Source organism: Sceloporus occidentalis, unplaced genomic scaffold (assembly GCF_023333645.1).
Source record: "Sceloporus occidentalis isolate IW3139 unplaced genomic scaffold, rSceOcc1.0.p SCAF_92, whole genome shotgun sequence".
Taxonomy (NCBI): Eukaryota; Metazoa; Chordata; class Lepidosauria; order Squamata; family Phrynosomatidae; genus Sceloporus; species Sceloporus occidentalis.
In genome coordinates this window covers 3,657,901-3,683,690 of record NW_028317072.1, presented here as the reverse complement: position 1 = coordinate 3,683,690, position 25,790 = coordinate 3,657,901, and the positions used below count along the sequence as shown (strand labels likewise).

General features: G+C 44.7%; 2 protein-coding genes across 2 annotated transcripts; one reads left to right on the top strand and one right to left on the bottom strand.

Annotated features, from left to right (window-relative positions):
• Nucleotides 1-341: 341 nt before the first annotated feature.
• On the top strand, nucleotides 342-8,364 carry LOC149284490 (interleukin-17B-like). Its single transcript, XM_089496654.1, has 3 exons — nucleotides 342-423; nucleotides 4,720-5,039; nucleotides 7,734-8,364. The coding sequence occupies exons 2-3, from the start codon at nucleotides 4,720-4,722 to the stop codon at nucleotides 7,978-7,980; spliced, it is 567 nt and encodes a 188-aa protein (XP_089352780.1). The 5' UTR covers nucleotides 342-423; the 3' UTR covers nucleotides 7,981-8,364.
• LOC149284489 (prenylcysteine oxidase 1-like) lies at nucleotides 4,700-24,324 on the bottom strand. The gene is made up of 6 exons (XM_089496653.1): nucleotides 24,068-24,324; nucleotides 22,043-22,249; nucleotides 13,353-13,527; nucleotides 12,942-13,153; nucleotides 12,648-12,788; nucleotides 4,700-12,006 (listed from the first exon to the last, which is right to left on the bottom strand). Exons 1-6 carry the CDS (start codon nucleotides 24,180-24,182, stop codon nucleotides 11,348-11,350), a joined length of 1,509 nt encoding a protein of 502 aa, XP_089352779.1. The 5' UTR covers nucleotides 24,183-24,324; the 3' UTR covers nucleotides 4,700-11,347.
• Nucleotides 24,325-25,790: the final 1,466 nt, after the last annotated feature.

Sequence of the window (25,790 nt, the reverse complement as noted above, 5' to 3'; positions counted from 1 at the left end):
CTTGGTCCAATCTACTCAGAGACTGGCCAGATGGCTGAAAATGATAGAAGCTGTAGTCCAGCACACCTGCAGGGTGCCATGTTGGGGAAAGCTGCTAGAACGAAAAGAGGAACATCAGGACAAAAGTAAAATCAGAATGTCACTGAATCTTGTCTTAGCCAAAACAAATGCATGCTAAACAGATATGTTGATATTGTTTCCCACTGCTTTAATTTGCTTATCCCACCTGTTCACTCAGATGGATTCCTAAGAAGGTCTGACCACCGACAGCTCTTGCTCCAAAAAGAGAATCATCCACTCCTCACATTGTTTGAACCAATACTCTTTCCCTGGATTTGACTGTGTGGTAGTGTTACCCCTGGATCAAGCTCCAATCACTCCTCTCATATTTGATGTCGATCTAATATTAAAAGGGACACTGAGGTAGGTGACCAGTGAGTGACTCGGGAGTGCCCCCAATGTGGAAATCTGGCCATAATCGGGTTTGCTCCAACAAGGGAGTAAACAAGGCACCCACCACAATGAGATTGCCCAAGACATCAGCATAGTTGCTTTTGTCTATGGAGGGCAATGATGGGACCCTGACCAAAGGAGATGGTTGTGCTTACACAAACAAAAGGCACTTCTCCAGTAGCAAGGGGTTTGCTTTTTTTCTCTGGGATATTCACACTAATCATCCAAACATTTACTACAGCTCCCAACCATTCTTTTCCTCCTGGAAAACTATTTAGCAGAGAGTTAGTCCATTCAGTCCTTGATTTCTGCTCCCTGGACATGAGTTTGGGTATATATACCACCAACTGCACACTAGCCATTTGGTCTAGTTTGTAAGAAGGCAGACACTCTGTTGGTTTCACTTAACAGCAACTCAATAAGCTGGCTGATACACTTGCCTAGGTGGCTATTGAGTGCTTCCATTCCAAACACTCCTTGATTGGAAGCAAGCTTCAAGATAAGTAAAGTATTACCGTTAAGCAAGGCCTCCACTATTTACCTTCTTCCACATTTGCTTCGTTATTTTTATGTGCTTGTATGATGTGTATATGCGTGTGTCTGTTGATTATTTCCTTAATAAAACTGCAAAACCCATTTGGAATTGCCTCTGGAGTTATGTTTAATTTGGTACCAGTATAAAGAGGGTTAAGATCCCAAGACCAGCTATTGCCCTGACCAAAACATAATTTGAGTTATTAAAATTTCCCTAAAGCATATTAATCTGTGGGTGCCCTCACAGGACCTCAGTATTTTGGGTAACAGTAGGGGAACAGCTAAGGCTTGTTGCACCAAGTAGCCATTGATTTTTCCCTCCTTCATCCCATCCAAAACCATCCAAAACTCAGCCTCACACATAATCATTTTCTGATTCACCACCATTAAAACAGTTTGTGAGAAAAAACAAAACCCAAAAAAAAAAAATAAAAAAAAAATAAAATAATCTTATTTATTCTGTGCCTCCCCAAAGCTACTCTTGTCTTTCCCCCTTCTTTCTTGATTCATGAAATACCAGGAAAGAGAATCATTTGCCTCTTTGTCTAACAGCACCAAGATTATCCTAGATGCTCAATAAATAAATAAGCAAGCAAGCCAAAGTGGAGTTCATTAATGGACTTTCTATTCCTGCTACATTGCCTCACCACACATTCATGCATTCCTAAACTTGAGTGCAACCCTTCCATTTTGTTCTTGTCCCTGACTGGCCTCTGCATTGCTTCACCGTACCTGGTCCAGGACTCTGGTTATGCTAATTGCTTGACTTGGGATGGAAGAGGGACCTTTAGTGTGAACTTGGACAAACCCTGCATTCAGCAACCCACCCACTCAAAGGCAGACCTCCCAGGACACACACAAACATACACATTCACACAAGGCCCTGATCTCCTCCTCCTTTCACTCATTCTGGAGAAACATTCTTCTCTTCTCCACTCTCCAAGACCAACATTCAATCGTTGCTCTTCTTCTCTGAGAAGATAATTGGGGAACCCCTCCATGGGGGTAATATCAGCCCCCCTCTGCCGTCATCATCCCCAGGGATGCTGGGCATTGAGCAAACCCTTTTTTGGAAGCTCATCTCCCACCCTGGGTCTTCAAGCAAGCCCAACCTCTGGATGCAGTGTTTGTCTCTGTGTGCTGCCTCTTTGGGAAATCTACAAGCCAGCCTGGCGGATAGCAGACAGCACTGAGCAATTGTCCCTTCTGTCAACAACCTTACTGGCACCCTGAGAACATTTTGTGGTGCCAGGCAAGTCCACCTCCCTGGCAATGAAGAGATTAGGGGCTGTTGCTTTCCTTTTTAAAGTGGCCAGCCCATATCACTCCTTTCATTTTGTGGCAGAGGGAGAAATCTGTGAAGCCCTTGCCCACTGAGATGGAGTGGGCTCCAAAACTGGTAGGTGCTTGGCCTTTGGGGGGCTTTTTTTAGTGACTTTTTGTGTATTAATGAGCTGTCAGACTTGTTTGCTTTGGGAAGTGTAAATTTTGCTTGGATGAACAGTGCCTGGCATGGAGAACACGATTTATTTTTCTTCTTTTAAAATCCCCCCATCCTCCTTGAAAAAGCCCAGAGGAACAAAGTTCCTCTCACCCTCAGAGAAAGGGACAAATATGCCCTCCAAAATTTCATAGATGAAAACCAAGATACATGTAGCCAAGCAACATCAGAGTGTGGTCAAGATGGCCATAGTTATTAATGAGGAACAAACAAGCTAGGAAAGGTTGCAGCATTTTGCTTTTGCCTGAATAATCTACGAAGGGAAAGATCCTGCCCTCTAACTGCTGAACTAATTGAGTGTACCTGGGATGTAGCCAAGTGGGGGGGGGGTCCTTGGGGTCCGGACCCCCCCTTCCGTTAGATAAAATGAATGGTGCATGTTGCTGCGCCGCCACACCCAAGCCCCATTATAATGGTGGCACTTAGTCTGGACCCCCCCCTTCCCAAAATCCTGGCTACGTCCCTGATTGAACCTTTACAGTTTGAATTCAATTAGCAGCAACTGAAGCAAGAGGGGGAATTGGACAAAGAAAGAGAAACTGAGACATTATAAAAGCAGCTGAAAAAGTGGGGGAGCAGAGAATTAATTGGGACTGTCTTTACCAGATCAAATGGTAGATATGGAAGATATGGGCCAAATGACTGGACAGCTGTTATATCATGGGAATGGCTGGCTTACACATTTAAAGCTCCACATATGCCTCATGGATCAGAAAGCCATGAGATGAAAGTGGCCTATCAAAAAGGAAGCCAATAGTAGCTAACACACCAGTGGGCATCATTCAGCCTTCCAGGTGTTGTTGAAATGCAACATCCAGAATTCCTCACCATTGCAGTCTAGCAACATCTTGAATACCATGCAATTCCCACCCCAGGTCTAACACCTCCATTGCTTCACTACGCTACTGCTGGGGAGGGACTGCTGGTAAGAGTCCATGTGATATGGTACAGTAGGCCCATCTGACGGGGATGAGGCTTGTGTGGAGGCGCCTGATGTTGGACTGCAATTCCTTCAGAGTCAAACCAAACTGTTTTTCAGGTTGGTGGTTGAAGGCTTGCTTCACACTTTCAATCCAGGGCCTGAATAGAAAATAGATCTCAGCATGTACCAAAAAATAAAAATAAAAATTATGTAACTGGGCTCTCTCAAGAATTCCTTGTGGATATTGTACTGTCTGGTATCTTTCCTGCCCTTTGCTCTGGCCATGCCTGCTTATTGTGATGGGGCTTTGCCACCTAAGAAATATTTATACTTGAATTATACAGTGAATACTTGACAGAATAGATGTTTTAAAATGAAGCTTAGGCTTGTCCAAGATGGATTATTTTGATCAACCTCTCAAAGGTTAGTTTTCTGACCAATAGTTTCAGTGAAACTGCTCTGTGCAACCCTGCAGAATTTTCACTCTCTCATGACAGTCTCACTCTACTCATGGGATGGAGAACTTCCCTCCCTCCAGAAGATGTTGAACTTTCTTTCCCATCAACCTCAGTCTGTATGGCCAATGGTAAAGAATAATGGGAGCTGCAGTCCAATGTGTGAAAGGCCAAGAGTTGTCCACTCTATCAAGTTGCCCATCTCTGCTTTATTCGTTGCCTCCTGAATCCTACCAAAATTTCATGGTGACAGTGTTGCATCCCATTTCTTTGCCACTTCTGCTTAAATGACCTACGAAAAGGAGACATTCCTGTGACTTCTTATACACATGGCATACCAGGATGTTAAAATTGTTGCTGTTTTAATCCCTATTCCATGTTACTGGTTTTAACAGCTGTTTTCGTTCTTGAATAATTTTCACTGTTCATTTTTGACAACATCTTGTTAGACTGGCTTCGAATTGATTTTTACCATGTAGGCTTTATATCTGCACCTGTATTTTTCATTATGGTTTGGTACTGTTGAAATTTAAAATCTTCACTTGCATGTTATTATATTATTGTTTCATTTTTATAGTTGTATCATACTTAGGTATTTTATAACACTTTACATTTGATGTCCTGTATTGTGACAGGTTTATGTATCTTTAACTGATATTATATTTTTAACAGATGTCATGTGTATATATTGTTATATGAATCTGTTGTTGTTCCCCATCTTGGTCTTTGGGAGAAGTGGGTAATAAACAACAACAACAGCAACAACTTTTATTTATTTATTATTGGCAATATATAAATGCAAATAACAGAATACATAAAATAAAGTAACTGGCCTGTTTGCCTTTTTCCCACAGATGGTTTTCTGCACTCTCTACCTTTCCTTCACACTAGATGCTGTGACAGAAGCAAAAGAACAGAGCAAAGGAACTAAAGGGAAAAAGAGATCAAAGGCCAAAGATCAGCGCCTGAGGGTTCAGGAATCCTCTCCTGACCCAGTGCTGAGAGTAAATCCAGGGACCTCCGCAGACTATACCCTTGTAGAGGATTATGAGCAAAGCATTCATGAGATGGTTGCCCATCTGCAGAACAGCTCTGAGCCAGTGGACAGCAAGTGCCAGGTCAACCTGAGACTCTGGATGTCCAACAAGAGGAGTTTGTCTCCTTGGGCTTATAGGTGAGATAGACCAGGACTATAGACAAAGCTTCTCAGACCCTTTCTGTATAAACCAAATAACTGTACTCCAACTCTTATTTTATTTTCATTCCCACAATCAATGATTCAATGCTAAAAGATCAATAGCTTGCCCCCATGTCATGGAGTATAAGGGAGTTAACTGTGCTTTTCTTGGAAACTTTAAAAAAAAAGAATTCCAGTATACAGCAATGCATAAAAGTGAGAAAATAAATTAAATCAAACATATTAAAACCCAAAAGAGGCACAAAGTGAGGATGACTTGTTATCACTTATCTCTTATAGTTACAGGCAACATCCTGTAAAAGTCAACAAACTCCCTCGGAGTGTAGTGGAGTCTCCTTCCTTAGAGGTCTTTAAGCAGAGGCTGGATGGCCATCTGTCGGGGATGCTTTGATTTGGATTTCCTGCATGGCAGGGGGTTGGACTGGATGGCCCCTGTGGTCTCTTCCAACTCTACGATTCTATGATTCTATGATTTTAAGACTTGCACAGCTACATTCCACATCAAAATGAACCATATACTACATGTGAAATGTTGGAATCCGCTTTGATTCCTTTGTAAAAAAGCGGAATACCTTGCGGTCTCTTCCAAATCTATTATTCTATGATTATTCTATGATTCTATGTATTATTATTATTATTATTATTATTATTATTATTATTATGTGATATTTCCACATATAAAATAGAAAACACTCCAGTGCTGGGACTGTATAATATTCTCCCACAGAAGTACAACCTTAAGGGATGACATGTAACTGGCAGTCTATACAGTAGTCAATGAGCATTTATTCTATTTAAGCTAGTCAAACTGCAAGGGTCACAGGGACATTAAAGATTATTTCAGCCCTGGTATGTACTCTGAATAATCTCATGGCACACATTCAGTTGGTGGCATTGGGTTCTTACACTGCACAACAGGGTTTCTTCGTTCTTTCAGAGAACACATCCCTAGCTTTTGGTTTGATGTTAATGGGCTAAAATGGAAGTAGAGAAAAATGAGAATGCATAACGGATCCCCCGCGTGAGGGAAATGCCCACTGTACTCTTCCCCAGCACCACATTTCAAATGAGTTGATTTTTTTTTTTTTGGTCTGCTTCCTTCACTATCCAGCTCTCACATCCATACATGGTAATTGGGAATACAATGGCCTGAACAATTCTGACTTCTGTGCTCAGTTGTATGTCTTTGTTTTTCAGTATCTTTTCCAGTTCTTTCATAGCTTCCCTTCCCATTTCTAGTTTTCTTTTTATTTCTTGACTGCAGTCTCCATTCTAGTCAATGTTTGATCCTAGATATGGGAATTCTTTAACTATTTCAATTTCCTCGTTGTCTAAATTGCATTTGTGTAATTCTTCTGTGGTCATTATTTTTGTTTTATTACCATGGTAACATGGGTAGCCTATAGAGAAGGCTTAATCATGGCATTCGATAGCCATTTTAATAGCATATGCTAATCAATTACAATTCTCGGAGCCTCAGAAAACCTTGTGCTATGATTGCTTTGGGGTTGTGGTATGTCAGAAACAACTTGAAGGCAAATAGCATGCCAAGAAAATCTCATTGAAACTAGAAGCAAACGGTAATGTGGGCCTGAATTCATGGTACTGTATCACCCCCTTGTGGTGGTGTTAAAAGTTTCTGAGTATGTTATTTTTATTAATTTCACCCTTCTTTTAGGAACCAAATACTATTTTTTAAAAAACATCCAGCACTGTGTGGAGTTGATTAATGTCTGGGCTAAAATGTTCTAATCTGACTATGCCAGAAGATGAATCAAACAGATGTAGTCTGTGTAAGAGATAATACAGAAATCAAAAGTAATGATGTTGGCCATGATAAAGGTTCTGACCAAAATGCCACAAAATGTATGCAGAATTCCAAGATCCCCAGATAACTTCATTGGGCAACGTGTTACAGAACACAAATGGGGAGGAGGACATCTCAGAGGATCATACAGATACCATGACTCCAATATCAAGTCAGTCCCCCAGTCCTGACACATCTTCTCTGATAAAGAGATCAGATATCTCAAAAGCTTGAACATATTTTTGGTACCCTTTTGGTTCAGTAAAGATAGTCCAATGATACAATTTTTGGCAATATACATCATGTTATGATAGCACACGGTCACTGTTGCTCCACTGCCTTCTGGCTTCACCCAGCACAATGATCTTCTGTGTTTGCTGCCCCGGCTGTTTTTTGGTTTTTTTAATGCAGCTGTGGCATAGATGCACATATGTATAGCAATAGTCTGTGGCCCACATTCAACAGAAGAGCATGGTCATGAGTCATGAAACTTTGGAACAGAGACCAGGTAATTCTTTTGCATTCCAGAGGCATCATATTCTGCTCTTGGTATATTTAGCCAGGGGCTGGAAAGACCTCTGTCTGAAACTTGGAGACCCACTGCCAATGAGTGGCAACAGTGCTGAGCTAGAGGGACCAATGTTCTAATTCATCCTAAGACAGTTTTCTGTGTTGTTCCCATATTTATGGTATGAATTCTCTTGGGGAGAATTCAGAACTTCAAGGTTACTTAAGTATTGATTGGAAGATGCTATTTTATGGAGCTGTTCTTTACTATGCCATGTTCTGTTCTGGAGCATCTCTGTTTGTGCCTGCAACCCACCATTTAAACATGCATGTTCAGATATCACATTTTCTTCCAGGATAAATCATGATCCAGCACGAATACCAGCTGATATCCCAGAAGCACACTGCTTATGTACAGGATGCATCAATCCATTCACCATGCAGGAAGACCGCACCATGGTGAGCATTCCCATCTACAGCAAAATACCAGTGCGCCGTCTGCTATGTGACCCAAGCAAGTCTCACAGAAAGAAGAAAAAGTGTCACAAAGAGCAAAAAATGGTTGTGGAGACCATTGCTGTTGGTTGCACTTGCATCTTCTGAAGAATCTCTGCTCCCTACTTCAGGTGCCTACTGGGAAAGTACTGCTTTTGAATTCTTTCCTCTTGCCAATTCTGGATGGCAAAGTTTCCTCCAGCATCTCAGCTCTTCTCTTTCTTCTGCCAGGATAAGGATGGGCTTTCAAAGGGTGAAGCTGCCTCCAGAGCTGGGGGAAAAATATCTTTTTAACCTACAGCTTTTGGGAGTCCCCAGACAGCATGACAAATGGCTATGCTGGTTGGGGGATTCTGGTAGATATGGTCCCCGAACCTAAACTTTTCATGTTTTAGGTTGGGCCCATCTTCCCTCAGGGCTCACAGAAAGTACACACATGACTCTAAGTAGTTTATGTGCCCCATAGGACCCACAATATAAAACTATATCATTAAACTTTGACAGTGCATGTTATGACTCTAAAGCCACTTTCCCAATAGCCAGCCTTCTTATCTGGCAGGCTTGCTTGCTCAGGATTTAGTGAACGAGAACTGTCTCAATGAAAGAAAGGGAGGGAGGGAGAGAGAGAAAATGGGTTCAATCTGGAGCTCCAGCCATTTCACCTTTCTTGGTCCTCAGCCAGTTTATAATTTGCATTTGTATCCATCTTCAGGAATTGGTCAATACCTGAGCCAGGGACATCAATATTTAAATAGGCTCTTTTAAACTCTCTCTTGCACAGCGCCTCTGAAATGATGATAACATGCACATGTAGAGCCTATGATCCTCATCAAGTGCTTAAAGGCTAAAACCTGAACAAGACCATTTGCAATATTCATCCTCCTCCACTGCCTTACAGGGAACAGTAAGAGAAGACAGTGAACTGACTTCTCATCATACTTGGTGGAGAATGAGAGGACTTTCTGTCTGTGACTGCTTGACAGGTCTTGTTTACATCAGACAAAGCTATTAAGAACATGATGTGTCTCAATACCAAGCAAATCTGGGCTGACAGCTCTGATAATATGATATGGATATCAACTGGAAGCTAGGGTGTAGGCCAAAGGAACAAGAGACATTTGGCACTTGTACCAAAGGCAAAGCAAAGACTATTTTAGGATTGGGAAGCTTTCGCACTCCAGACATTGTTAGACAACTATTTCCATTGAACCTAAATCATAGAAATAATCACTTCTCAGCTTTCTTAGCCTGGGTCTGTTGGGGAAAACACAGGCCAGAGCAAGAGCAACACACAAACCAAGCCATTAAACAAATTATCTCTGGGTTAGGAACCATGATCATTTGGAAACCTCCAACAACTGACAATTCACACAATCTGCCATTCACACGTCACATCCATCCTTGCCAAAGCAAGGAATATGTCTCCACAGTGAAGAAGAGCAGCACAGACCAGTGGCAGAGTGAACAGTTTACATGCCAAGGGGCCCACGTTCAATTCCCAGAAACTCAAGGCATTGCTCAGCAAGCTCAAGCAGTACTTAGACATTGTTTATCCAACCCAAGACCTTTGAAGAACTGCCATTACACAGTAGAGACAATGTAAGCTCTATTACCTAGGAGCACAAAGCCATAATGAAGGATGGAATAGAGGTTACTCGGGCTCATGGAAAACAATACCCTCCAAATGTTGGATTGAAATTCCCAACATTCCTCACCATTGGTTATGCTGGGTAAGGCTGCTAGGATTTGCAGTCTAACAATAATTGCAGAGGAACATGATTCCCACCCCTGCTCAACAGGGCTGTTTTTGAACATCAGAGAAGAATGACTTGACAGCTTGATTTTTGGCTTACTTTTGTTCAACCATACTTGAGAAGACAGTAGCAGGCAGTCATCCAACACTCAACAAAGGATGTTTCTTTATTAAAGGATAGCCAGCTTCTACTTGTCTTCCGCCTTCCAGAAATTGGAGGAATTCACCTGCCATTTATTGTGACCAAGAGGCAGCTTTACTTTTGACAATAAAGTGTATTCCTCACCCGTTTTGCAGATATGCCATTCTTTAATCAAAACCCATGTTCAACTATTCTTTTTAACAAATCCAGTATATATGCCCTACCTTAGACAATGGAGATGAGATTAGCCTTTTCTCTAACATCAAAACAGGTTGATTCAAGAAATCAACTGAATCAAGCTATCTTTGTTTCCTAAAAAGTAATTACAGGTAAGCAGAGCTTAATTGGCAGCAGCAGGAAGATTCCTGAATCAACAATCCATTTCAAGACTCACAGAATCAGCTTGATAAAACTGTTGGCCCCAGGACCAGCCCTCCCATTAAGCAGTAAGATGCCTGCCTTAGGCAGCAGGTTTGTGGTACCGTGAAAAGTCAGAAAACTGTTATTTATGGATTTATTCTTTTGTTTTGTTTTTTACTGCCAGGGAGACAGAGAGAAGTAGGTGTGGGGGTTTTCTGACTTACATGCCAAAGTAACTTAGCTGGCCTTGACTTTAAGGGGAGAGGAGTCCTTTACTATTTTCTTTAGGCATCTCTGAGATGGTAGATTGTGTCAAACACAGGAATTCCCCCCTCCCCCCAAATGCTTCTGTAAGTTTCTCCTAGTTTTGAAAATGATGGAAGTCCTTTTGCCCTACTTTGGAGGGGGAGTAAGCTCAACCTATTTTGTCAGCTTGGGGAAGTCTTCCCTCCTCCATGTTACATAGGTCAAGACTACATGAAGTCAGGTATTAGCTGCAGGGTTTTGAGGTTATGCAGTACCACATGCCCTGGTAGTAGGAGTCAGCAAGATGTTAAACCTGAGCTTTTGCCAGTATCTGAAGATCCAGCTCAGGGTTCTCTGGTTAACCATTTAGTTGAAAATTATTGAGGCATAGTAACAATGCAAAGAATAACACTGCTTAGGGTGGCAGAAATACAAAGAATTCACAAAAACAAGTCCCCCACACCCTAAAAACGCCACTGCCTTTCATATAGACATTTAAGCACAAGAAGAGAACCCAGCACAAATTAATTGGGAGCCAAGACTGCATTTGCTACAGAGGCACGAGGGGAATCCCTTCTTGGGCAGTTTCCTTCAAAACTGCCAAACTTTGTGCAGCAGCACTGCATGGCTTAGCAGGTAAGGACCCCTTGGCCTGAAAAATTCTGCCCCTCCATTTTAAAGCAGGAGTGAGCCTGGACAATTTTCAGATTAGATTGTCTCTCCCTTCCCAGGTTGTTTCCTAATTCTTAAAAGCTGTTCACCCCCAGATATGTGTTCACAGACACTCTAAGACAGAGTGGCATCTGGATATGGGAAGCACTTACTGTAGACAGCAGACAAGGTACAGGGATGTATGTGCTAGTTACCATTCCCTCCCTGCAAAAACTCCAGTGTAAACCTTCAATCCTCCCCTCTGCCTACATGCAATAATGGAGAGGTTCTCAGAAAGTCTGCTCTAGCAGCTTTTGCAAAATTCACAGCTCAGTCTTCACTTTGTGCATCAAGTCCTTCTGGTCTATTTTCTCCAAATCATGATACCAAAAGTTGTAGGCTAAGAGGGCCACATTTTTGGCAGCTACAGCAGCCATTTCCACTGATCCAGCAGCCCACTCCACACTATTGAGGTAGTAGAGGTTGTCATGGAGAATAATAGGTGGGAGAGTCTTGGCAGATTCATAGTCAGGATAAGCCTGCCAATCTGTCACCTGGACAGAGTAGTAGGATCGGAAAAGAATCTTTAACTCCAACTTTTCCAGGGGACGCTGAGAGTGGACACGCCACACAGCAGCCTCTTGGGGCTGCTTTCGTCTGAAGGTACCTGATATATTCACAGGGCAAATATTATCCATGGAATTGAAGAAGAGAGTGGGGGTGTCTGTGGTGAGAATGCTAGCGAAAGGGAAGAGCTTTGGGTCGGGGAAGCCAAAATAGGAGGAGTTGAGGTAGCCATGGATGATGGAGGTGACAGTAGTGTGAAAGATTCCAGGAAACTCAGCAATTGGTGGGTCAAAGTTCTGGAAGCTGATGTTATTCTTGCTGTCATGCAGTTGAGTGGCAATGACCACAATATCATAGAAGCTAGAACCTTGGCCTTCCTCATCTTCATAATGTACCTGGTAGAAGGTTTTTCCTTCTGGAAAGAGACAAGAAAGAAAACAAAACTAAATGAGGACTGAGATGGCCATTATTATCACTTCCTGCTGAAAGCTTTTAAAAAGTGACTAAACAAAGCCTCAAAAAGGGATGAAGCTTCCAAAAGACATAATTCTGCCAATGTCCTATTTTTTCCACAAGCCACAGTTACTTGTAACCTCTATATATCCCCTTTATAGGGCAGGATATAAATAACATTATTATTATTGTTGTTGTTGTTGTTGTTGTTGTTGTTTAAATATTCAGGCACTACTTTGTCACCAAGATCAATCACATCACATCAAGCCAGATCAATCACATTTTCTATGAGTACAGATGGAAGTGATACATGAAGCAAAGCCAAAACATTAGAACAGAATTAACATAGGAAAGGCAAAGGAAGTAGGATATGTACATGTCCTGACATTGTAACCTTGGGTACACAGGCAAAAAGAAGTACTAAAATTGCAAGCATGACTAGATCTGACTGAGAAGCTGTAGTCAAATCCCAAAGTCAATCTACCCTTTTGCAATGTACATTGATTGCCAGAAATTCTCTCAGAACTTCAGTAAAGGCAGTTCCAACTGCCACTAGACAATATTATCCAAGGTCTCAAAAAAGATGTCTCTCATGTAGCTTACCTGAATTGTGCAGAGAGATGGCTGTCACAGTAGCTTGGATTACATTGGCTTTGGTCAGCTTCAGCAAACCTGAGCACACCAGCTTGTTTCCACCTTCCACTGCCCACATGTTGCCCTGGGCTCCTGCTAATGACATGGCACCTGAACACAGAAATACAGGGGATATAAAGTATCAGAAGAATAAACTGGACAAGACTATACAACTCTACTGGTTTCTGCTACATGCTCTGGACTGCCATGTTGAATCAAAGGGCCTTGGTAGGTTGGGAGCAAGAGAACATCAGCTGCGCTCACCTGCAAAGGCAGGCACCAGTAGGGACTGGCCATAGCTGGCACGGAGAATGGCCACAATGACATCATCTATGAAGCGTTGGGTGACGCCCACCTCCAACAGGGACTCTGCCACAGAGCGTTGAGTCATGTTCACAAAGGTGTCACCACCCAGGGAGTGCATGAGTACCTCAAGGCGAGAGAATGCATAGCCATGAGCCTGGTATTCATAGATCCTGCAGGACAAAAAGAAGGAGAATAAGCTTAGGCAGCAGGACTCCTCTCCTGCAGTCTTAAGTGATTTCAATATCTTGCTCTGCATTTCTTCAGTCAAGTTAGATGCTATCTAAATTCAAGGCTTAATGAAGAAGACAGACCATGCTGTTTTCCTCTCATTTCTCTGGAATCAGCAGAGATACTTTCCCTGTTACGTACCTCATAAACTTCTCCATTACCTCCTCCACCCACATCTGTAGGCGGAGAAAGCTCATGCCATAGTGCCACCAAAGCCGAAAGAGGTTCAGAAGATACCAATCTGTCTCCTCCAGGACAAACTGCTCCCCATTAAAGATGGCACTCTTCCCTGCCACTTCTCGACGGTGCTTCAGTCCTATACAAGGGAACAACAAAGTTGAAAAGAAAGTTACTTTCAGTCATCCTTAACATCTTGTACAGTGGTGCACAAGCAGTGAGTTCTTCCAAGTCAAAGAATACAACCTCATAGGAATTTTCAGACTATGGAGTTTATCACATTACTTACCTCCCGCTCTATTCCCGTTGTTTAATTCCGTTATTTAAAAAGGGCCCATTTTTAAACAATTACGAGAACGCTTCCATGAAGAAAATGGAAGCATTCCCCCTATATAGCGCTGTCCGCGATCCCACCAGGAGGCTCCTGTCGCAGATCGATGATGCTGGGGCAACGGGAGCAGAGTGGGAGGTAAGTAATGTGATAAACTCCTATGAGAAAGTGAGTCAGAACCTCAGTCCAGATATTCTCAGATGCCTTGGGGCTTGCACAACTAGAGAGATTTGGGTTTAATTCAATCCTAAAAACATACAAGGAGCTGTTCTGGATCAAACCAAAGGCATATCTAGTCCTCTATTCTGTTGCTACTGTGACCAAAGAAACACTTATAGGAAGCTGACAGGAAGGACAGGAGGTCAATAATACTATCAGACACAAATTACTCTGCAAAAGGTATTCTTTGCTCCGCCCCCAGTACGTACTAGGGGTTGGCTGAGGATGCAGCGTCCAATCAGGCCTCACCCCTAGTATGTACTGGGGGCGTAAAAATGGCGGCGGTTGTGATGCTGCAAGTGTGCCATTGGCACCTTGCGGCGTCACAACTGCGCCGGAAGAAGAACCCGCTTTTTGTGGGTTCTTTTTGCTGTGCAGGGGAGCCGTGTGGTTTGTCTGCTGCAGCTCCCTCGTGCAGCAAACACGGGCACTGGCTGAGCACCCTTTTTGGGCACTCTGTAAAGCACCATAGACATATCCTCTCTGATACTGAAGCTGATATTACCATAATGGCACTGATAGCCTTATCCTCCATAAATCTGGCTTTTAAAGCCATCAAAGTTTGGTCACCATCACCACAATCTACAGAACTGAATTCTGCACATTTCCTATGCATTGTGCTCTTTGTGTGACCTGAATCTCCTAGCATTTCGCTTGAGTGGGCACTGTCCCTTACTTAGTTTTAATATTCTGAGAGAGGAAGAAAAACTTCTTTCCATCCACTTTTTCCACACATTATGTAATTCTATTTACAGGTTTAGTATACCTAATCTGAAATGCTTGGGACCAGAAGTATTTGGGATTTATTTATTTTTAATTTGGAATACTTGCATATATATAATGAGATATCTTGGAAACGGGACCCAAGTCAAAACATGAAAGTAATGTATATTTCATAAACACCTTATGCACAATCTGAAGGTAATTTTATACACAATATTTTAAATAATTTTGTGCATGAAACAGAGTTTGTGTACACAGAGCTATCAGAAAGCAAAAGTGTCACTATCTCAGCCACCCATGAGGACAATTTTGGATTTTGGAGTATTTTGGATTCCTGGATAAGGCATAGTCAACCTGTATTGTACCCCCATTTCTTGTTCTCTTGTTAAGGAAAAAATCCCAAATGTTGCAACCTTTCCTTACAAGTCAGCTGCTCTAGCCCTGTGGCCACTTTTGGATGGTTGCCCTTACCTGCAAGATGATTTGGATACAAAGACAACTAAAAGTCCTTACACCCTGTTAGCACAAATATATCACTGGGGGCCAAATATTCCTTCCTAAATGAAAGCATAAGTAATATTAAACAACAAGGAGAAGAGACCTGACTCACAAGACACATTGACTCTGGAGAAACCTGATGTCAGACAGATTTATAACTCATACACAAAGGGTGTTTTTCCATACAACATTTTGTCTTGCTATAAGGCATATTCTACAATTCTGGCCCTGTCACCACACAACTCCACTTTATCAGTTAAGACTCCCCTTTTCTCCCTCACAAATGTTGTAATCTGGCAGTTCCAGCCCTGGTTTCTGTAATGTCCTTTACACCAGAATTGGTATAATGTCTTTTACCCCTCAGAACTGGAGGGGAGAGAGGTCTGATGTAGGATGACCATGTAGCTACCAAACTCTATGAAAGGAATTAGAAATATAGCTTCTTGTGGGCTCTGGTGGAATTATATCTAAAGCTGTTTGACTAATATATCCTTCAGATACACCAGTAACTTAGAAAAATGTCTGGGAAAGATACTGCTGCTCCCACTGATTGTTTGCTGGTGTGATGTTGTTGACCTTCTGGTCAGTTTTTAACTTGTATGTTTGTTTGTTTGTTGTTGTTTTTGTCCTGCTTTTTAAGTATTGCATTGGATTTAATACTGTTTTAAGGAGGGGAGGGTACCAGGGATTTTATATGTTGCGTATTTTTAACTTTGTTAGCCACCCCGATTGTTCTCAGAGGGGCGGGATACAAATAATAATAATAATAATAATAATTATTATTATTATTATTATTATTATTATTATTCTCACTAACAATACCTGCAGGTGCACTGGCAGCCCTCACATGTATAACTGCTGTATAGCCAAGACATCCTTAACACTGACTGATGCAGTGACCAGGGATGGCATCTCTCCTCTAGATGCCTGTCTGGAGTCAGTAATGGGCTGGATGAGGGAAAACAGACTCAGACTGAATCCAGAAAAATGGAAGTACTCGTGACAGGTTCCCTGGGTCCAGGGTTGGAGATTTGTCCACCGGTCCTGAATGAGGTCACGCTTCCCCTGAAGGACTCTGTTCGCAGCCTGGGGGTGCTCCTGGACTCGTCGCTCCACCTTACATCTCAGGTGGACGCGACAGTCAGGAGTACCTGTTATCAGCTTCAGCTGATACGCCAGCTGCGACCCTACCTGGGCCGAGGGGACCTTGAAACGGTGGTACACGCTCTGGTAACCTCTCGGTTGGATTTCTGTAATGCGCTCTACATGGGGCAACCCTTGTACCAAACCCGGAAGCTTCAACTAGTGCAGAATATGGCAGCCAGGCTGGTCACTGGATGTTCCAGGACCAGCCATATAACACCTGTCCTTCAAGATCTACATTGGCTGCCTATTCGCTTCTGGGCGCAATACAAGGTGTTGGTTATAACCTATAAAGCCCTAAATGGCTTGGGCCCAGGGTACTTGGAGGACCGCCTCTCCCCATATAACCCGCCCCGCACACTCAGGTCAGCCGGGAAGCAACTCTTGAGGGTTCCAGATACAAAACATTCTATGACTGCACAGAGGGCGTTCTCTATCTCGGCCCCGCAGCTCTGGAACTCTCTTCCCGACGAGCTCCGCTCGACCACCTCCCTCAACCTATTTCGGAAGAGATTAAAAACCTTTCTCTTCCACCAAGCTTTCCCTCAGATGTTGTAATGCTTCCTCTCCCTCCCTGTTTTGCACTTGTACTTCAGCTAGTTTTTTTGTATGGTTTTTTAATCTGTATTTTCATTATACTGTTTTTATCTTGTATTTTATCTGTTTACTTTTGTATATTTTATTGTTCTGTAACCCGCCTTGATCTCCAAGGAAAGGCGGGATATAAATAAACGATTTATTATTTTTATTATTATTAACACATTTTCCTTTATCTTTTCATCATCATATAAAATAAAATAAAAGTGTCTCTGTTTATGCAGCTCAACGTCATGGACAAGAGGGAAGGAACAGCATACTTCAGAGGGGAAAAACTCTTTAAAAGGAAACAAAATTCAAAGAGCTGAAAGAAAAATGAGCTTGGGCATGGAATACTAACTGTGGTGGGGAGAGAAAAAACTGAAGAACAGGATGAACAGGACAATGACTAGAGCGCCAGTGGCAGAAATCTCAACTCATATCCGATAAAACACTTCATTCGACCTTTCTTAGGTCCTATCAAGTGGTGATAGATGCAGCGAAGAAGTCCTTCAATTCTGCATCTATCTCGTCTGTAAAATCTCATCCAGCTGAGCTGTTCAGGGTAGTGAGGAACCTAACCGAACTACCTCCTACCCAGAACCCTTTATTAGATTCTTCTGAAGCCTGCTGTGACGCTTTTAATGATCATTTTGCAGATAAAATCTCTCGGATAAGAGCTGATTTGGATGCCAATTTGAGGACAGAGACAACTAGAAAGGCATCCAGTGCCTCCACCATTACTGTTAGACTGGATCAATTTGAGTTGGTAAGTACTGAGGATGTGGACAAGCTTCTTAGTAGTTTGAAAAAGACGACTTGCCCTCTCGACCCTTGCCCAACCTGGCTGGCTATCCAGGGGGGAGAAAAAATAAAGGTGATGTTGAAAAACATAATTAATGCATCCCTCAGGGAAGGTTCCCTGCCTCCCTGTCTCAAGGAGGCAGTAGTTAGACTACTCTTAAAAAAGTCCTCCCTGGACCCCCTGGATAAAAATAACTACAGACCAGTCTCACTACTACCATTTTTGAGCAAGGTGATTGAGAGAGCAGTCGCCAATCAACTACAAACAGTTTTGGAGGAAACGGATTTTCTGGATCCATTTCAAACCAGATTCAGGACAGGATACGGAGTTGAGACTGCCATGGTCGCTTTAGTCGATGATCTCCGTCTGGGCATCGACAGGGGAAGTGTGACCCTGCTGGTGCTCTTGGACCTCTCAGCAGCCTTCGATACCATTGACCACAGTATCCTTCTGGAACGCCTGAGACAGTTGGGTATTGGAGGCACTGCATTGCAGTGGTTCTGGTCCTACCTCTCAGGCAGGTTCCAGATGGTGTCGCTTGGGGACAGTTGTTTGGCCAAGAGGGAGCTCAAATCGGGCGTCCCTCAAGGCACGATTCTGTCCCCAATGCTGTTTAACATTTACATGAAGCCGCTGGGTGAGATCATCCGGAGACATGGGGCGGGGTGTTATCAGTACGCTGATGACACCCAAATATATTTCTCTATGTCTTGGACTGAAGCAGTGACTAAGGATGGCATCTCTCCTCTGAATGCCTGCCTGGAGTCGGTAATGGGCTGGATGAGGGAAAACAAACTCAGACTGAATCCAGAGAAAACGGAAGTACTTGTGATAGGTTCCTCGGGCCTAAGGAAGGAAATCTGTCAACCTGTTCTGGATGGGGTCACACTTCCCCTGAAGGACGAAGTTTGCAGTTTAGGAGTACTTCTGGACTCGTCCCTGCAATTGACATCTCAAGTAGATGCAACGGACAGAAGTGCCTGCTATCAACTTCGGTTGATACGCCAACTGCGACCCTACCTAGGCCGAAGGGACCTTGAAACGGTGGTACACGCTCTGGTAACCTCTCGTCTAGATTTCTGTAATGGATGGCATCTCTCCTCTGAATGCCTGTCTTGGGGCGGTAATGGACTGGATGAGGGAAAACCGACTCAAGCTGAATCCAGGTGAGACGGAGGTACTCGCTATAGGAACCCCGAATCCAGGAATGCAGTTGTGTCAGCCAGTTCTGGATGGGGTCACACTTCCCCTAAAGGATTCTGTTTGCAGCTTGGGGGTGCTCCTTGACCTGTCGCTCCAACTGACAGCTCAGGTGGATGCGACAGTCAAGAGCGCCTGCTATCAGCTTCATCTGATACGCCAACTGCGCCCTTTCCTGGAGCCAAGGGAACTGGAAACAGTAGTACATGCAATGGTAACCTCTCGATTGGACTTCTGTAATGCGCTCTACTTGGGGCTACCCTTGTGTCAAGTTCAGAAACTTCAGTTGGTACAAAATATGGCAGCCAGATTAATCATGGGAACTTCTAGGAATGACCATATAACACCAGTCTTGAAGTCCCTGCACTGGCTGCGTATTAGTTTCCGGGCAAAGTACAAAGTGTTGGTGATCACCTTTAAAGCCCTACATGGCTTGGGCCCAGAATACTTGAGGGAACGCCTTCTTCCCTATTGTCCACCCCACACACTAAGGTCCTCTGGAAGAAATCTACTACAGCCAAAAAAATCTAGGTTAACGTCAGTTTCCCAGAGGGCCTTCTCTACTACTGCTCCTAAACTATGGAACGACCTGCCGGAGGAGATCCGTCACATTTCCACTCTGACAGCTTTTAAGAAAGCACTCAAGACGGATCTCTTCCGGCAGGCCTTTCCAACTTAGTTACCCTCCCCAGATACAGAGATATTGTCCCCTCATTTGTCTATTCTTCCCCACCTATGTTTCTGCCTTTTTAAAAATGCTTTTAATGTTTTTAATGTTTTTAATACTATTATTGTTTAATTCTGTTTTAGTATTGGGTATGGGGTGGGCGGTAGGTCTAGGGTTTGATTTTTAACTCTATTGTAATTGATGTATTTTATTGTTGTAACCCGCCCAGATTCTTCGTGATTGGGTGGGCTATAAATTAATAAATTATTATTATTATTATTATTATTATTATTATTATTATTATTATTATTATGCTGGAATATCCTAAAAATGGGAAGAGTCCACATCGTGTCAAATAGCTTATAACAGAACAGTTATGATTCCTAATCACTTACATATCTCATGTTTGAGGAATACAGGGAGCTAACTCAGCTCCCTCCCACCCTGAACCAGATCCTTGAACCTACTAAGGCCTGCTGTGACCCATTTAACAACTTCTTCGCGGATAAAACCTCTCGGATAAGCGAAGGTCTTAACGCCGACATTAGGGCAGAATCTAGAGTAGAGGCATCCAGAGCCTCCGTGGACTCCATTAAACTGGATCAGTTTGAGTCAGTTAGTACCGAGGATGTGGACAAGATCCTTCGAAGCGTTCGGAAGACAACCTGCTCTCTCGATCCCTGTCCCTCATGGCTAGCAGCTCAGGGGGGACCGGTGGTAACTTCGATGTTACACCGGATTATTAATACGTCTCTGAGGGATGGGCAATTTCCATCCAGCTTGAAATTGGCCACTATAAAACCGCTGTTAAAAAAGCCCTCCCTTGACCCCCTGATGCATAGTAATTATCGGCCAGTCTCGCTGCTGCCATTTTTGGGGAAGGTGATCAAGAAGGCGGTTGCAATCCAGCTTCAATCGATCTTGGATGAAACAGATTATCTGGACCCATTTCAAACTGGCTTTCGGGCGGGTTACGGGGTTGAGACGGCCATGGTCGCCTTGGTCGATGATCTCCGTCTGGGCATCGACAGGGGAAGCGTGTCCCTGTTGGTGCTCTTGGACATCTCAGCGGCTTTCGATACCGTAGACCATGGTATCCTTCTGGAGCGCCTGGCAGAGGTGGGAATCGGGGGCACTGCGCTCCAGTGGTTCTGGTCCTACCTCTCCGGGAGGTTCCAGATGGTGCAGCTGGGAGACGTGAGCTCTGATAAGAGGGCCCTTATACCTGGGGTTCCTCAAGGAGCCATTCTGTCTCCCATGCTTTTTAACATTTACATGAAACCGCTGGGAGAGATCATCCGGAGACATGGGGCGCGGGGTTATCAGTATGCTGATGACACCCAAATAGTCTTCTCTATGTCTCCGACTGATGCAGTGACCGAGGATGGCATCTCTCCTCTTGTGGCCTGCCTGGAGTCAGTAATGGGCTGGATGAGGGAAAACCGACTCAGTCTGAATCCAGAGAAAACGGAGGTACTTGTGATAGGTTCTCCTGGCCCGGGAATGGCGGTGGTTCCACCTGTCCTGAACGGGATCACGCTTCCTGTGAAGGACTCCGTGCGCAGTCTGGGGGTGCTCCTTGACTCGTCGCTCCACCTTACATCTCAGGTGGATGCGACGGTCAGGAGCACCTGTTATCAGCTTCGGCTTATCCGCCAGCTGCGCCCATACCTGGGCCAGAGGGACCTTGAAACGGTAGTACATGCTCTGGTAACCTCTCGATTGGATTTCTGCAATGCGCTCTACATGGGGCAACCCTTGTACCATACCCGGAAGCTACAAATGGTACAGAACATGGCAGCCAGACTGGTCACTGGTACATCCAGGGCCAGTCATATTACACCTGTACTTAAAGATCTGCACTGGCTGCCTATTCGCTTCCGGGTGCAATACAAGGTGTTGGTTATAACCTATAAAGCCCTACATGGCTTGGGCCCAGGATACCTAGAGGACCGCCTCTCCCCATACAATCCGCCCCGCACCCTCAGAACATCTGGGCAGCAGCTACTGAGGGTCCCAGGGGCTAGATTAGCCTCCACATCGAGGAGGTCGTTTACCATCATCGCCCCGACCCTCTGGAACACGCTGCCCATAGAGCTCTGCTCGGCCACCTCCCTGGCCCAGTTCAGGAAGGAATTAAAGACCTTCCTGTTCCAGTTAGCATTCCCAGACACAAGTTCCAGTTAGTCTCCCCCCCCCCCCCCCGACAGCAGTGGCAAGCTGGCTAGAATGGGGTTTTTAATGTGGGTTTTAATTGTATTTTTATTGTATTTGTATTTGTGATTATTGATATGCTGTGCACCGCCCTGATTGTAAGAAGGGCGGTATAAAAATAAAACTTTTATTTATTATTATTATTACAGCAAACAAATACTGTAAATAGAAATAAACAAAAATAAAAATAAAAAGAATGTCAGGCTACCACAGTACACAGATTTCTAGGAAGTAGAAAAAGGTATCGGAAAAGCAATTTGTTGATGGTTTCCACTCACCCAGCAGTTTCACAAAGTCCTGCATGTGCAAGTTGAGGGAGTGGATGGAGGCTCCGCCACTTTCATACAGCTGCTTGTTGACAGTGATGGTGGACAGACGGCCTCCCACGGTGTCCTTTTCGTACACATCTATCTGTACCTGTGGCCCAAAGTGCTGCTGGAGGAAATGGGCCACGGATGAGCCGCCAATCCCAGCTCCCACCACAGCTGCCAGGGCAAACCAAAAGCAGTGGTTACTATAAGAGACAGTACCTGCACAGTTACCTCTTACCCATCTTGACCTCTCACCATCAGAATGAAATGTGAGTACAGTGGGCTCTCCACATTCATTAGGGTTAGGGGCTGAAGACGCCTGTAAAAGTGGGGAAACCACAAATAAGAAACCACTAAGTTTTTCAACCTGAGAGAACACCTCTCTAGGAATCCCTGGTGTAACCAAATTCTAGTCAATATCTGTGGGAATTTGACCATAGAATCATCCTGAAGGACTTACAAATGCATAGAGAACTGTTGTCTCTAGGAGTCATACTAGGTCCTCCATGGTCAAATTCCATAGAGGACTTAGAGTCACACTGGAGGACTTAGAAATTCTTAGACAGAACACAATAATGAAATCTGTGAATAATCAAATCAGCAAATGTGGAGGGCTAACTGTATAAACCAGCATAAGCAGAATTGCCTCTGACTGCCTGGCCTACTCTCCCAAGCAAGGATGAGAGAGCTGCTTAATACAAGAAGCACACATATTCTTGATTCTTTCTCCACCACCAAAGAAAGCCACAAAGTGAACCGGAAAGGGGACAGCATTTGCATGAGCACAAACATAATGCTTGAAGGAGAGAAGCAAGCCCCCCCCCCCCATCTTGCCTTTTCCATATTACAGAACTGTGTGTGCATTACCTCCCATAAAAAACCACAAGTATCCAATGCAAATGTCAGAGCATATTGGGCAATGCCCGTCTGGTTGGCAGGAAGGCAAAAACTACAACTACAGAAACATCTACCATGCTGTTGGTCCACTCCTCCCCTACTCTGTCCTGTCACAGGCCATTCTACATTATGCTTGCTAAGCAGCATAGTGGCATCTGGGGCCACAGGTGAAAACCCTGCAGAGATTATCATTAGCAGGTACTATGACACTTGCTGCCACATTCCTTGGAGTCCTGTCCAGGTCCATCAGCAATTGCCACTCTACCAGGAGGGGGAAATGGACCTTCCCAGCAAGAAAGGTCTTGTCATGAGCTCTCTCTCTTAATCTAAAGTATTTGAATGGGGGCCTGCACTTGAGTGGGCAAGTCCCCTTTGCTAAGAAGCCAAGCCCTCCCTCCAGTCCATCTGCCTTGGTCCAGGCCTCAGAGGGAGAGAAGAACTGCTGGACCTGATCCCTTTCCCCACCACCACTCCCTTCTCCTTTTGTGTCGTGTCTTTTTAGATTGTAAGCCTGCGGGCAGGGAACCGTCTCATTAAACAGACTGATGTACAGCGCTGTGTAAATTTACAGCACTTTATAAATAAAGGATAATAATAATAATAATAATAATAATAATAATAATAATAATTTATGAAGGGCCTGCTCTGGATGCTCCTTCCATTTTTTCTAGGATCATGATCTTTTCTAAAGGAGTCTTTACTTCTGCTGATCCGGACAAAGCAGGGCAGCCTCAGTCATGTCATCCTGGCTTCCAGAGAGAGAGATCAGCCTTGATCTCTCTGCCTTTTTGGCTATTCTCGGGAGTACTGTCCTCCATCGGGTTGCAGTGTGCCTCCAAGGCCCTAGGCTGGGGTCTTCCTTCTTCTCCTTCTCCTGGCAAGTTTCTTCAGAGGGCTGAGCCCAGGATTCGAACCCAGAGCCCAGCCCTCAAACCACGACATCGGGGGGGGGGGGTCCCCTTTGCTCCAGCCCCAGATCGGAGATGACGCGGTCGGTGGCACTCCCTCCCTGGCAAGGAGTGTCACCGGAGAGCCAGGCCCCCTTCTGCCCCAGCCTCATCCCCAGGCCTCTGCCCAGCCCCCCGCCCGACCTACCGATCTTGCCCGGCGGCGGAGAGGCAGCCTCCATCCCCAGGACTCCTGCAGCCAGCAGGAAAAGCAGCCCCCAGGCAGGGCCAGGGGGAAGGAGGAGAAGGAAGGCTGCCATCATGGGGGCCACAAAGAGGAGGAGGAGGAGGGGGGGGCTTGTGGCTGCAGAGGGCTGCAGAAGGCAACCCACGCGATGCACCTCACTCCAGCAGCAGCAGCAGCAGCAGCAGCCCTGGCCCGCGCGCCCTTCTGCGGCGGAGAGGGAGCTTCCCCCTCCCTCCCTCCCTCCCTCCCTCCAAGGCCCTGGCTGCTGGGAAGGGATGCTCCCAGCCCAGACTCAGGGCCCGCCTCCTCCTCCTCCTCCTCCTCCGCTTTAAAGAGACAGAGCTCCTCCTCTCAGCAAGGAAGCCAGCCTCCTCCTCCTCCTCCTCCTCCTCCCAAGGCCTGTCCTCCATCTCAGCCTTCTTCTGTCTAGGAGGAATTCCCAAATGCACTCCATGTGGAGCAGGACCAAGAAGCACAACATCAGTGTTTTGAGGTTTTAATTTTGGATCCCATCCTCCCTTTTCCTGGCATGTCCTCCATTTTGTGGTGCCTCGTCCTCCTTTGTGGTGAGGCCATTCTGCCTGTGACCAGCCCTGGACCTGCTTTCTGCCAAGGGCCCCTGGGGTGAGGGCAGGCCAGGGCACCTGCACCAGCAATGGCCTCCTCTGGTCTCTGCCCAGCCCCTCCAGGCGTTGCCAGACCCCAGTTCCCATTACCCCTCGCCACTGGCCGTGCTGGCTAGGGCTGATGGGAGTTGCAATCCAACACACCTGGAGAAAAGGTTGGAAAGGAATTCCCAACACACGGTGGACAGCTGTCCTCACCCCAAAGGCACGGTAAAATGGAGGACGCACAAGGAAAATGGAAGGCAGGGCCAAAGAAAAGCTATGTAAATTCATGCTTCTTAGTCATGTTCAAAATGGAGGTCATTTTGGAATTCCTGCAGGATGGAAGGTTGAAATTGAGGGTGTGTCCTGGAAAAGGAGGTCACCTGGTCACCGTGTCCCAAGGGAGGTGGGAACGCAGCACCTGATTGCAAGGAGCTATGAAAGCACAAGTCAAGAAACCAGAAGAAGGCTAGGAATGGGAAGGGCAGCTAGTAAAGAACTAGACAAGATCCTAAAGTGTAAAGATACACAACTAAGCACTAAAGTTAGAATTGCCCAAGCCTTTTGTGATTTGTCTCTTTAGATTGGAAGCCTGAGGGCAGGGAAATGTCCAATTAACAATTTGTAAGCCGCTTTGATAGCCTTTTGGCTGAAGAGTGGTGTATAAGTAATTATTATTATTATTATTATTATTCCACATCACCATGTATGGATGGGAGAACTGGACAATGCTCATTTGACTAGTAGTGCTGGAGAAGAATGCTGAGGATACCATGGACAACCAAGAAGCCAAACCAATGGGTCCTTGAACAGATCAAGCCTAAATACTCCCTGGAAGCCAAGATGACATGACTGAAGCCATCTGTCCTACTTTGGCCACATCATGAGAAGGCATGACTCACCAGAAAAGACAATAATGGTAGGAAAGGTAGAAGGCAGTAGAAAGCGAGGAAGACCAAATGCCAATGGCTAAACTCAGTCAAGGTCACAGGCCTGAATCTGCAGGACCTCTTGATCAGTGGAGATGTCTTGAAGATGTCTCATCCACACAGTCACCATGAGTTGGGGATAACTTG

Bases quoted from the DNA above. Each gene is read 5' to 3' on its own strand.
- LOC149284490 (XM_089496654.1), top strand. From the start codon at position 4,720: ATGGTTTTCTGCACTCTCTACCTTTCCTTCACACTAGATGCTGTGACA. The intron at 5,040-7,733 runs GTGAGATAGACC...ATTTTCTTCCAG, and splicing joins TTGTCTCCTTGGGCTTATAG to GATAAATCATGATCCAGCAC.
- LOC149284489 (XM_089496653.1), bottom strand. From the start codon at position 24,182: ATGATGGCAGCCTTCCTTCTCCTCCTTCCCCCTGGCCCTGCCTGGGGG. The intron at 22,250-24,067 runs GTAGGTCGGGCG...TTGCCCTGGCAG, and splicing joins TCCGCCGCCGGGCAAGATCG to CTGTGGTGGGAGCTGGGATT. The intron at 12,007-12,647 runs GTAAGCTACATG...GTCTCTTTCCAG, and splicing joins CATCTCTCTGCACAATTCAG to AAGGAAAAACCTTCTACCAG.